The sequence below is a fragment of the Haliotis cracherodii genome, unplaced genomic scaffold (assembly GCF_022045235.1).
Source record: "Haliotis cracherodii isolate W230 unplaced genomic scaffold, xgHalCrac1.p SCAF_6, whole genome shotgun sequence".
NCBI lineage: Eukaryota > Metazoa > Mollusca > Gastropoda > Lepetellida > Haliotidae > Haliotis > Haliotis cracherodii.
This window is the reverse complement of record NW_027266319.1, coordinates 57005490-57017969: the sequence shown is the minus strand read 5'-3', so window position 1 is coordinate 57017969 and position 12480 is coordinate 57005490. Positions and strand designations below refer to the sequence as shown.

The 12480-nt window shown below is 44.7% G+C and overlaps 1 protein-coding gene across 1 annotated transcript in view; it reads left to right on the top strand.

Annotated features, from left to right (window-relative positions):
- LOC139445160 (guanylate cyclase soluble subunit beta-2-like) overlaps positions 1-12211 on the top strand; it is a 72489-nt gene extending 60278 nt beyond the window's left edge. Inside the window, exons 9-12 of the mRNA XM_071226271.1 lie at positions 3092-3240; positions 4871-5017; positions 8986-9140; positions 11911-12211. Of these exons, the coding sequence (XP_071082372.1) occupies positions 3092-3240; positions 4871-5017; positions 8986-9140; positions 11911-12211 (752 nt within the window). The remainder of the gene's footprint in view (positions 1-3091; positions 3241-4870; positions 5018-8985; positions 9141-11910) is intronic.
- The last annotated feature ends 269 nt before the right edge of the window (positions 12212-12480 follow it).

Sequence of the window (12480 nt, the reverse complement as noted above, 5' to 3'; positions counted from 1 at the left end):
GCCCTTATCGAGCGCCAGATAGGGTAACAACAAGTACCATCTTTTAACGTCTTTTGGTATGACGCGGCCGGGTGGAAGAATGATGACAAGAAGGATGAGAAGAATGATGACAAGAAGGATGACAAATAAAATCTCACCCACGTGTCTTTTGATATCAAATATATCAACATTCGTTGATAAAAGTGGAAAAAACACCACGACAAGCCTCGGAGTTTTGCCACTTTTATCAACTCGCGTTGATATATTTGATATCAAAAGACACTCGGGTGAGATTCTCTTCTTCTCAAATATATATATTTTTTTAAAATGAGGAGAGTTTTAAAAAACATTGGTGTTAGCCCACTCGGGCTGTGGTACTTGTGGAACTGTTCTGGTGTATGTTGGTCAGGATGACGATCCAACTCTTCAGATGTTGTGTCGGGTTCATGTCTGGCGATTTGGAGCAGCAAAATGATAAAATTACCAAATCCAAATATGTCTCCTGTATGCTGTTTGCTGCTGAACGTTTATGGCGATGCCGGTTACCCCTCAGCTAGATGCAGTATAAATCTCCAATCAAAGAACCAAATTCTCTATCGGTTTTGAAGGTATTTTCCACGTGCTTGCCATTGCAGTTGACGACATTGATACGTCACACGTCCGGACTGTTGCCGATTTATAGTGCTCGCTCACTGAGATACCATGCCGCAGTTAAACATGAATACCCGACTCAGACATAGCCGACCAGTCCTTGTTTTAGCCCCTCAATGCCGAGTGTCAGACAGGGTAACAACAATTTTGGTATGACACGGCCGGGGTTCGAAACCCGGACCTTCCGCTCTCCGGGCGGACGCTCTTCCACTACACCACGCAGGCAGTCATAATTAACAGAGGAAGTGTGCCTTTCTAAATCATAATCAGTGCAAACACAGACAAATAAGATGAACTTTACCTTTGACTTTAAGATACAAGCTATATTAAATCGTTTCGATTTTAAAGAATATTCTCAGCCGAAAGATGAAAGACTTCTGCCTGTACCCAATACTCGTGTCACGAACATCACCCTGTACGTCGTAATCAGTGTGATGGCCGACGGGGTTTTCAGGAAATTAAGTCCATGTTTTTCTTCAGAAGTCAGCTTCATAATACGTCTTTGATGCCATAATATCCCCAGCCAATCCCACAAAACGCCGAACAACTACAGACACAAACGTTTTAGACGATGAGGTCGAGACCGGGTCTTTGATGCTAGCATTTCGCCTTGGTCGTTTGTGGTATATTGTAGTTTTTGCGTTGTTTGGCAACCATTTTTATAGACTTTAGAATGTCTGAGATAGTCGACGACCGAACGATGGCGATATATAGATGACTGTATTTCACGAGGAGTTGACATGTGATTATGTGAGAGAAATTGATTGATGAGGAAAATGAGATCTTGTGAATATCAGAGTTAATTATAATTTCGTTCTTCAGCAACCCATGTTTGTCAGAAGCGCCTTAAGGGATCGGGTGGTCAGGAAGGCTGATTTGGTTCATGCATGTCATCGTATTCCATTTGAGTGGATCGATGCTCATGATGTCAATCCTGGGTTGTCTGGTCCAGAATCGATTATTTACCACCGTCATATAGCTGTCATATTGGAGTGCGGCGTAAAACAACAAATAAACAAACAACTTCTATAGATCATATACTGGTTCTCCAGCCACATGGACGCGTGCATACATGAATGTGTTTTAAAGTGGATGTACAGCTTGTATGTGCGTATATCTCTGTAAACGCTTGGTCGTTTGTTATGTGAAGCCGCAGTCAGAAATATTTATGCTATCTCACACCGGCCTATTAATAATCAAGCCTGGGAAAACACACCAGTTGCAACGTACCGAATTAACCAAGTGACCGGGCCTGATCACTGAATCCATTTTGTCGAATCTTACGTAAGACCCGTGAAGCGAGAAGAGAATAGGGACTCGACAACCCATGCCCGTAAAAGGCGACTATTCTTGTCGTTACAGGCGACTGAGGGAGAACGGGTGGTCAGGCTCGCTGACTTGGTTGATGCATGTCATCGTATCCCAGTTGTGTGGGTCGATGTTCATGATGTCATTCACTGGACTGTTTGGTCCAGACACGATTATCTACAGATTGCCGTCATATGGCTCGGATATAGCGTAGTGTGGCGTTAATCAAAACAGACATCCCCCCCCCCACCCCCCATCCACCCCCACCACCACCCCCACCACCACCCAAAATACCCAAGATACATAACTAAACAAAACAAACAAAAAACAAACCAAACCAAACATAGATTACTTGGGACCAATTCTAACCAAGGTTTCGAACAGGGTAAGTGTAATCGTATAATCCTGTGTTTGTTTATTGAAATATCTTCATAACATATGTCAGCATATGCGTATGTTTGTAAATACGTATGTTTGTGTGTGCGTCTACTTGTAAATACGTTTTCATGTTAATGTGAATGCTTGTGCCAGCGTTTGTTTGCATATGTGTTGCTGGTCAAAACGATGTTTGAACCAATATTTCATTTATATGGTTGGCAAAGCAAAACCCAATCCATTTAAGATAAGATCTTTTACAAGACACCTGCGTCAAAGTCAGAGGAGGTTTCTGATAGGCCAATCTGCGTCAAGGCTTCTAAATTCTCGAAACGAGTGAGAGAAGGGAAGTGCAAACGCACAAAAAAACGCTTTATTATTTAGATATTGCATCATATCGGTACTGGGCAGCATGGTATCCACATCCCAAAGGATGTGCTATGGATGGTTTATTTTGCGTTTTCTGTGGGTTTACTCGATGGAAATTTCCGAATCGAGCAGGAACAGTGAAGCCGACTCGTTTTGCAAATCTGAAATCTGACAGGATTAAGAACTGTCGCATGCTTGATTTAGATTGGGCAGTAAAGGATGGTTCATGGCTCATCAGAAGCGACATTTTGTGGAGGTGTTCTCAGAACGTGCCGAGGGGTGCCGTATCCGAGTCTCAGAGGTAATCTCGATGAGATTGTATAAAGCCCAAAGTGAACTTGTTTGACTTTAAGAAACAGTATCATCATGTAATGTCAATTGAAACAAATGATGTTATTTTCTCTTTTAGAAAAGTTCGACCAAGTGACAATTCTGTTCAGCGACATCGTGACCTTCACCAACATCGCTGCAGCCTGCACGCCCTTGGACATCGTCAACATGCTGAATAACCTCTACCACCGCTTCGACAAGAGCACCAATGACCATGATGTATACAAGGTAAGAAAAGCCGTTGCTTTTCATTGTTTCTAGAGAGTAAGTTGGTTCAGTTATTTCACGGCGTGTCAGCTTGGTGTGTATGGGGGTGTGGGGTGTGGTGTGTGTGTGTGTGTGTGTGTGTGTGTGTGTGTGTGTGTGTGGTGTGGTGGGTGGGTGGGGTGGGTGGGGTGTGGGGGGTGGGGTGGAAGCCCGAAGTGCGTGATGTAGGTCAACCCAGGATTACGGGTGCTGACACATCTCCGAACATTAAGTGGGCGAATCTGTGATTCTGCCTCCTGGATGGTTATGAAGGGATTCGTCCTGAGGTGTAAGGCGCATCCCACTAGTAGTGTATGGTGCTGACACATCTCCGAACATTAAGTGGGCGAATCTGTGATTCTGCCTTCTGGATGGTTATGAAGGGATTCTTCCTGATTCGCCGAATTTCGGGCTTTCCTCCAACTTGACCCGTTGAAATATATTTGAAATACTGTTTTCAAACAGGCGTCAATACCAACTCACCCACTCAAATTAAGGTGGATGGTAGCAAAGTTGTTGAAACGTGTTCTCATCACGCCGACGTAGACTTGGGTTTTATTCACCATATGGGAGCAATGTATGAAGCCAGTTCTTGTTGTTTTGGTACGGCAGGAATAACATATATCATAAAAGCGTCATTTAACTTTTATTGGAATACCATGAACTCGTCACCTGATGCGACTTCATAGATGAAATCGAAAAAAACATAAGTTCTTTTCATTTCGATATGGCCTGGCAGAATGACATTCAAACCTAGATTTAACAAGTCACACTCCCACACTGACATAAGATGACACTTAAATGGTGATTATGTTGAAAAATGATTTTCTAGAATTTCATCTCCCAATAAAGATGAACATTCTGCTATTACGATGATCAATCAAATGTGTCCAATTCTCAAAATGGGAATCCGTAATCTAATATAACAACAAATGCGTTCAAAAGGACTGGAGCTCGCTTTTAATGGGGAGTAAATTTGATTTGGTTGAAATTATGCTTGTGTTAGGGGACCATGGAATGACAGGATAACACAATCAGATCTTGTCAGGTTGCATTCCGCATTAATGTGTTGCAGTTGTGTTGGTAGTACGCCAGTCCAAATGGCACCTTTTTTCTAATTGAGGAAAATTATTCGTGCGGTGGGAATAATCCAGGAGATGCGCTTGGTTTGAATCCCCTTTGACACGTTTCTTGACCAAAGAGATTTCAGGACACACTTCGATTCGTTTAACATTAATCGTCAAAGATTGATATTTTACAATGGTATGCGGTTCGAATCCAAGATTGGTCTTTTTCGATTTTTGGTCTGCTAGAACAAAGGTTAATAGCAAGTTTCGCCTAAGCACGTGTATGATGTTGACAAACCCAGAGACATAATCAGTGCGAATCTGGGCGACGAACCCACGACCATTGGTTTGGTATATTTCTGCACAACGAGTTACAGCGCCTTTGATAACTCTCTCTCTCTCTCTCTCTCTCTCTCTCTCTCTCTCTCTCTCTCTCTCTCTCTCTCTCTCCCCGGTTATGGTAGGACTTAAATACAACTGGAAAGGGCGTAGAACACAAAAGTCAAACTCTACCATCTTATTATCCATGTTGTTGTTGTGTTTAGGTAGAAACCATTGGCGATGCCTACATGGTCGTGAGCGGAGTTCCGGAGCCGTCCACCAACCATGCCAAGTCCGTCGCCGACTTCGCCATGGACATGGTGCAGGAAGCCGCCACAGTCAACTCCCCTGCAACTGGGAAACCTCTACAGGTAGGAACGATGTCTCGTGTCTCATTTTGCGATTATTTTTTTTTAAATATATATTTTCAATTATAATTACTATGAGAAGAACCAACAACCACGGCTAAATACATACGTAAAATATTATTAAATTATTAAAATACAATGTCATTACGTGCTTACATCAGCAATACGCTCAACTGACACAACTTATTATACTGTAGCCGATAGAGATAATTTTAAGATACTTTTACAGGCAAATACGCGAAATAAAGAACCATTTGCGTTCATGGAAAACCTGTTTCAATATGTCATTTTTTAACGCGCCTAATATTCAACCTTGAAGTGATTGCTTAAAGCGTTACGCTCAAAGCGCCTGGCAATATGGCCCGGACAGCGGATCAGTATTCATCGAAATTTAATTCTCAGCTCCCTTTGGTGTATATAACCCAGGCAGCCTGGAAGGGGCTTGAAGGTTTTCATTCACATTATAGTAATCATTATCATCTCAGCACCCATGTGGCATTAGGTCCGACGTGGGGATTCCGGGTTTGAATTGGTCCCCAGCAACCAATGCTTGTAGTACAAGGCGACTTAATGAATCTGGTTGTCAGGTTCGGTGACTTGGTTGTTGGTGTGTGTCGTTGCTGAACTCATCAAATGGATGTGTCCCAGCACCAATTGCTAGTCGTAAGAGGCAACTAAGCTGGAAACCGTAGGAATTCAGGGTTAGACTCGGTCCCCAGCGATCTATTCTTGTCATGCGAGGCTAGGCGACTTAATGGATCGTGGTCAGCCTCGGTGACTCGGTGTCATCGTAATGGATCGGTGTCAGTCTCGGTGACTCGGTGTCATTGTAATGGATCGGTGTCAGGCTCGGTGACTCGGTGTCATTGTAATGGATCGTGGTCAGGCTCGGTGACTCGGTGTCATCATAATGGATCGTGGTCAGGCTCGGTGACTCGGTGTCATTGTAATGGATCGTGGTCAGGCTCGGTGACTCGGTGTCATCGTAATGGATCGTGGTCAGGCTCGGTGACTCGGTGTCATTGTAATGGATCGTGGTCAGGCTCAGTGACTCAGTGCCATCGTAATGGATCGTGGTCAGGCTTGGTGACTCGGTGCCATCGTAATGGATCGTGGTCAGGCTCGGTGACTCGGTGTCATTGTAATGGATCGTGGTCAGGCTCAGTGACTCAGTGCCATCGTAATGGATCGTGGTCAGGCTCGGTGACTCGGTGTCATTGTAATGGATCGTGGTCAGGCTCGGTGACTCGGTGTCATCGTAATGGATCGTGGTCAGGCTCGGTGACTCGGTGTCATTGTAATGGATCGTGGTCAGGCTCGGTGACTCGGTGTCATCGTAATGGATCGTGGTCAGGCTCGGTGACTCGGTGTCATTGTAATGGATCGTGGTCAGGCTCAGTGACTCAGTGCCATCGTAATGGATCGTGGTCAGGCTCGGTGACTCGGTGTCATTGTAATGGATCGTGGTCAGCCTCGGTGACTCGGTGTCATTGTAATGGATCAGGCTCGGTGACTCGGTGTCATTGTAATGGATCGTGGTCAGGCTCAGTGACTCAGTGCCATCGTAATGGATCGTGGTCAGGCTCGGTGACTCAGTGCCATCGTAATGGATCGTGGTCAGGCTCGGTGACTCGGTGTCATTGTAATGGATCGTGGTCAGGCTCGGTGACTCGGTGTCATTGTAATGGATCGTGGTCAGGCTCAGTGACTCGGTGTCATCGTAATGGATCGTGGTCAGGCTCGGTGACTCGGTGTCATTGTAATGGATCGTGGTCAGGCTCAGTGACTCAGTGCCATCGTAATGGATCGTGGTCAGGCTCGGTGACTCGGTGTCATTGTAATGGATCGTGGTCAGCCTCGGTGACTCGGTGTCATTGTAATGGATCGTGGTCAGGCTCGGTGACTCGGTGTCATCGTAATGGATCGTGGTCAGGCTCGGTGACTCGGTGTCATTGTAATGGATCGTGGTCAGGCTCGGTGACTCGGTGTCATCGTAATGGATCGTGGTCAGGCTCGGTGACTCGGTGTCATTGTAATGGATCGTGGTCAGGCTCAGTGACTCAGTGCCATCGTAATGGATCGTGGTCAGGCTCGGTGACTCGGTGTCATTGTAATGGATCGTGGTCAGCCTCGGTGACTCGGTGTCATTGTAATGGATCAGGCTCGGTGACTCGGTGTCATTGTAATGGATCGTGGTCAGGCTCAGTGACTCAGTGCCATCGTAATGGATCGTGGTCAGGCTCGGTGACTCAGTGCCATCGTAATGGATCGTGGTCAGGCTCGGTGACTCGGTGTCATTGTAATGGATCGTGGTCAGGCTCGGTGACTCGGTGTCATTGTAATGGATCGTGGTCAGGCTCAGTGACTCGGTGTCATCGTAATGGATCGTGGTCAGGCTCGGTGACTCGGTGTCATTGTAATGGATCGTGGTCAGGCTCAGTGACTCAGTGCCATCGTAATGGATCGTGGTCAGGCTCGGTGACTCGGTGTCATTGTAATGGATCGTGGTCAGCCTCGGTGACTCGGTGTCATTGTAATGGATCGTGGTCAGGCTCGGTGACTCGGTGTCATCGTAATGGATCGTGGTCAGGCTCGGTGACTCGGTGTCATTGTAATGGATCGTGGTCAGGCTCGGTGACTCGGTGTCATCGTAATGGATCGTGGTCAGGCTCGGTGACTCGGTGTCATTGTAATGGATCGTGGTCAGGCTCAGTGACTCAGTGCCATCGTAATGGATCGTGGTCAGGCTCGGTGACTCGGTGTCATTGTAATGGATCGTGGTCAGCCTCGGTGACTCGGTGTCATTGTAATGGATCAGGCTCGGTGACTCGGTGTCATTGTAATGGATCGTGGTCAGGCTCAGTGACTCAGTGCCATCGTAATGGATCGTGGTCAGGCTCGGTGACTCAGTGCCATCGTAATGGATCGTGGTCAGGCTCGGTGACTCGGTGTCATTGTAATGGATCGTGGTCAGGCTCGGTGACTCGGTGTCATTGTAATGGATCGTGGTCAGGCTCAGTGACTCGGTGTCATCGTAATGGATCGTGGTCAGGCTCGGTGACTCGGTGTCATTGTAATGGATCGTGGTCAGGCTCAGTGACTCAGTGCCATCGTAATGGATCGTGGTCAGGCTCGGTGACTCGGTGTCATTGTAATGGATCGTGGTCAGCCTCGGTGACTCGGTGTCATTGTAATGGATCAGGCTCGGTGACTCCGTGTCATTGTAATGGATCGTGGTCAGGCTCGGTGACTCCGTGTCATTGTGATGGATCGTGGTCAGGCTCTGTGAATCCTGTTCTACCCCGGATCTTCACGAGTTAATTTTTTTTCAATTCAATTCTTTATTCATGTACATGTGTAGGCCAGCGGCCCATGGTACTATATTTGGTTCATCATTAACATTTATAGCATTGTATTTAAAAGTTGCAACATTTCTAATAACAGTTTCATTGTTTACTGCCATAAACATATTGAACTTAGCAAGTGTAGGATGTACAAAATACTTCTGTGGTAAATGCTGAAGACGAAGTTCATCATAAGCGTATTGATAAAATGATATTCATTCTCGACATATCTTTGGTTGCAACTATTGCACAATCTCTGCTCTCGTTGAGTATTAACGTATCTACCAGTCTCAATGTGGAGTGTGTGGGAGCTACAGCGAAACTGGGCTAGTGCAACACGAAATTTGTTGATAGTGATAGCAGACAAATACAACTCTAGACTAAATGAATTTTTGAAAAGTGTATAATGGAACATTTTAGAACTATTTGCTAAAGACCAATTCCAATTCTGTTCGTAAGCAAATTTTAACCGATCGGTGTCATCGTAATGGATCGTGGTCAGGCTCGGTGACTCCTATTCTACCCCGGATCTTCACGAGTTGATTATTTACAGGCTATACATACCTTTAATATTGATAAGTTAAAAACCTAACAAGCTAAGGAAGTAACTCCCTTTTTGTCCTCCAGATCCGAGTGGGGGTCCATACAGGCCCAGTGGTGTCAGGGGTCGTCGGGATGAAGATGCCTCGCTATTGCCTGTTTGGGGACAGCGTCAACACGGCATCCAGGATGGAGAGTCATGGCGTCCCGGGCAGGATCCACGTCAGCCCCACCACATTCAGGTACCACGTGGTCGACATTTTTAATCTCCCTGTGGGAGGCGTGTCTATCTTTAGTTAATGTATGGTATTTTTCCAATTTGTTTTTAACTTTAAAAAAAGCAATTCAGCTTTTTCAAATGTTAGCTAACAACACTAGTGTGGAGTGAAAACAGCTGCTTGGAGTGTTATTGTATGAATAGTAGCATAGTGACGTCATTTCCAAAGTCGATCCGTTTTGGAAATATTTTCATGGTTTACGTTTAAGATGCGGGGACAAGAAACAAAAATTATCTTAATCAGAATTTCGATTGTGTCCTATATTTTGGGCATTTGTTAACGGATGACTTTGTGTTCTGAACAATCTAAACCTTAAGCTTCTCTTTAACGAGTCAAATAGGGACGGGTGCTCTGAGATATTGCATACAGTGTCAAAGTAATATGGCAGTACTTTTTAGATAATTCCGAGTTTTGTATATTATATAAGAGATAATCTCTTTATGTTACGAGGGGCGTTCAATAAGTTTTGCAACTTCAATATAAGACCAAGTCGCAGAATATCTTTTGCACTTTTTTTCAATATAATCTTCATTCACCTCAAAACACTTATTCCATTTGTCCTAAGTCTGGGCTGTACAGTTAAATCACCCACCCTACAGCCCAGATTTAGCCCCCAGTGACTATTTCCTGTTCCGGCAAATGAAATCTGCCCAACAATTGAAGACGCTTCCAGGATGACGAGGACATAAAGGCTGCCACAGAGGCGTCGTAGAGGGCCAATCTGCGGATTTCTATAAAAGTGGTTTCAATCATTGAAAAAACTAACGTATTAAGTCGAACTGGATAATATTTTAGGTAGCTATTTCTTCACTTCAGAATGAAAATATGGAAACCCCAAATGGTATGATATTAATTTTCAATATTGGATAAATCATAAAGAGTACATTTCCTCTCTGGCAAGAATAATTTCTTTCATCTCCGAACTTCAGGTGGCAAGAGTAAGGCTAAATGTAGAGCGAGCTCGATGATTTAATTTTCAATTAGGAGTTCGTTTTTGAATATACGGTAGGCAGCACCTTTCAGCAGTTTTAATCCCAAGGTCAATTTGTAAATAGTGCGGAGAAATCCTTAAAAAGAGTACATGAAGGTGTAAGGCCATATGATTTAGTTATTGATTTTGAGTTTTAAATATATGGTAAATAACACCTTTTGAGACATTTGAAATATCCGCCTCCCAATGTTGCCGATTGATATAATTTAGATTTGTATGCAGCGAATTTTCTAACTGGTCAGAAGAACTAAGATGTGTCTTAGCCACACAGAAGACATTCTAACCTTCACATTGTTAATGACTGACAAGATTGGATTTGTGGACAATAGGGCCGAATTGGGTTCGCGTGGTTCGACACGGAATTCGAATTACTTTGTACTCAGTCAAGTGTTGTATATTACTGAATCTTGGAAATGAATAGTCGAACATAGATGGTTCCAACGGAAAGACCAGTGACGTGTTTATGTCCTCTCTCTTCTAAGCGGACTCCGAGAGGCGAAACTACGACCACGATTCTACATGTTTGTTAGAGTATTGAAGAGACGAACGTGGTAACGCTAAGGTATTTTTGAGGCATAGAAACATTCAGAAGCTCTCTGAATGTGATTAAAATATGACAATACAAACATATATGAAGTATTAAATATATTAGTGGATACAGCCCCTAAGGCTTTATTTGATGTATTAGATTTAAGATTTGTTGTGAAGCTTCTGGTTTCTGTAATCGCTCTCGCTCTCATACTTTGCAATATTGAACGGTAAACGTCTAAGACCTGCATCATTTCGGGTTTTCCTCCCACATCAAGTTGACATAACTGATTTCTCAAAGCGGCGTCAATACAAACTCGCTCTCTTGGTTGGGAACGTTTGTCCCTAGATATGGGACATATACTTAAATTACAGCGGCGATGGCCCAGTGTTTTAACGTAAATTCGCATAAGAATTGTAGTAGTTATACCAGGATCCGGTACTCGTCGGTTTTAATTATAGAATCGTCCTGTTATAATCCTTGACTAATCAGCATCATAGCCGCGACTGTTAGTTTAACCAAGACGATAGACACCCTTAAGACAGGCCCGCTTCTCCCCCACCCCTATCCCTCACCCCACATCAAGCTAACACGCCGTGATATAACTGAAACACTGTTCAACCACTCACGTTACGTGTATCGCTCAATATCATACTGCCTTTATCTCATGGTTTTAGGGGGGCACGGGTGGCCCAGTCGTCTAAGGCGCGGGGCGGTCGGGTAGCCTAGTGGTTAAAGCGTTCGCTCGCCACGCCGAAGACCCGGGTTCGATTCCCGACATGGGTACAATGTGTGAAGCCCATTTCTGGTGTCCCCCGCCGTGATATTGCTGGAATATTGCTAAAAGCGGCGTAAAACCATACTCACTCACTCACGTCTAAGGCGCCGCGATTCGCTGTGCAGAGTTGCGTCCCTTGGGCACGCCAGAAACCTATGATTACGGGTTCGAACCTCGGTTCGCCCCAATTATGTTTCTAGGTTTGTCAGCACCATACCCGTGCTCGTGGGTTTCACCGAAGTGGTAAATGTCTTAGACCTGCATCACTTCGGGCTTTCCTCCCACATTAAGCTGACACGCCGTGATATAACTGGAATACTGTTAAAAGCGGCGTTAAACCCAACTCACACACTCACTCATGGTTTTAGTTTGGTATGTGTATTCCCGTAGCCAATTCATTCAAAGTATGAATTAATCAAGTGACCATTATTTCCAGATGTATACGAAACAACGGCTACCAGTTAAAGAAACGCGGACGGATTCAAGTTAAGGGTAAAGGTGAAATGACCACGTACTTCCTCGTTGGAGACGAGAACCGCAGAGTTGTAGAACCAGATGACGACTTCACCAGTCTCTCCGTTGACTCAGACTTCTGTTCGGATTGTGAAGAAGTGACGTCATCCGAAAAAGCTATGACGCCGAATTCTGACGTCAGTGAAAGGTCATTGAAGTCATCAAAGCCCGGATCGGGAAGTAAGAAGCGGGGCCATAGAAGCAGGACGTGTAATCTATTATAGCAGAACAGAATAGTGGAATGTTTCTTTCTTCAGGGAGGCAAGACATGGGATTTCACCTTGATGCTGGAACGATTTATTGCCGTACAGTGATTAACGGTTTTGTATACACAACGCTCCTTCAACGCATGTGAATCCATACCACCGCTTAGCAGTTCAGTCTCTATTTTTAACCAACCAATCAAACCACGGCCTGGTACCGGCGAGAAGGAAACCAGGGAGTGTACGGGCCAATGAGCGTTTAGCTTACATCGCACAAATTGTAACGTTTC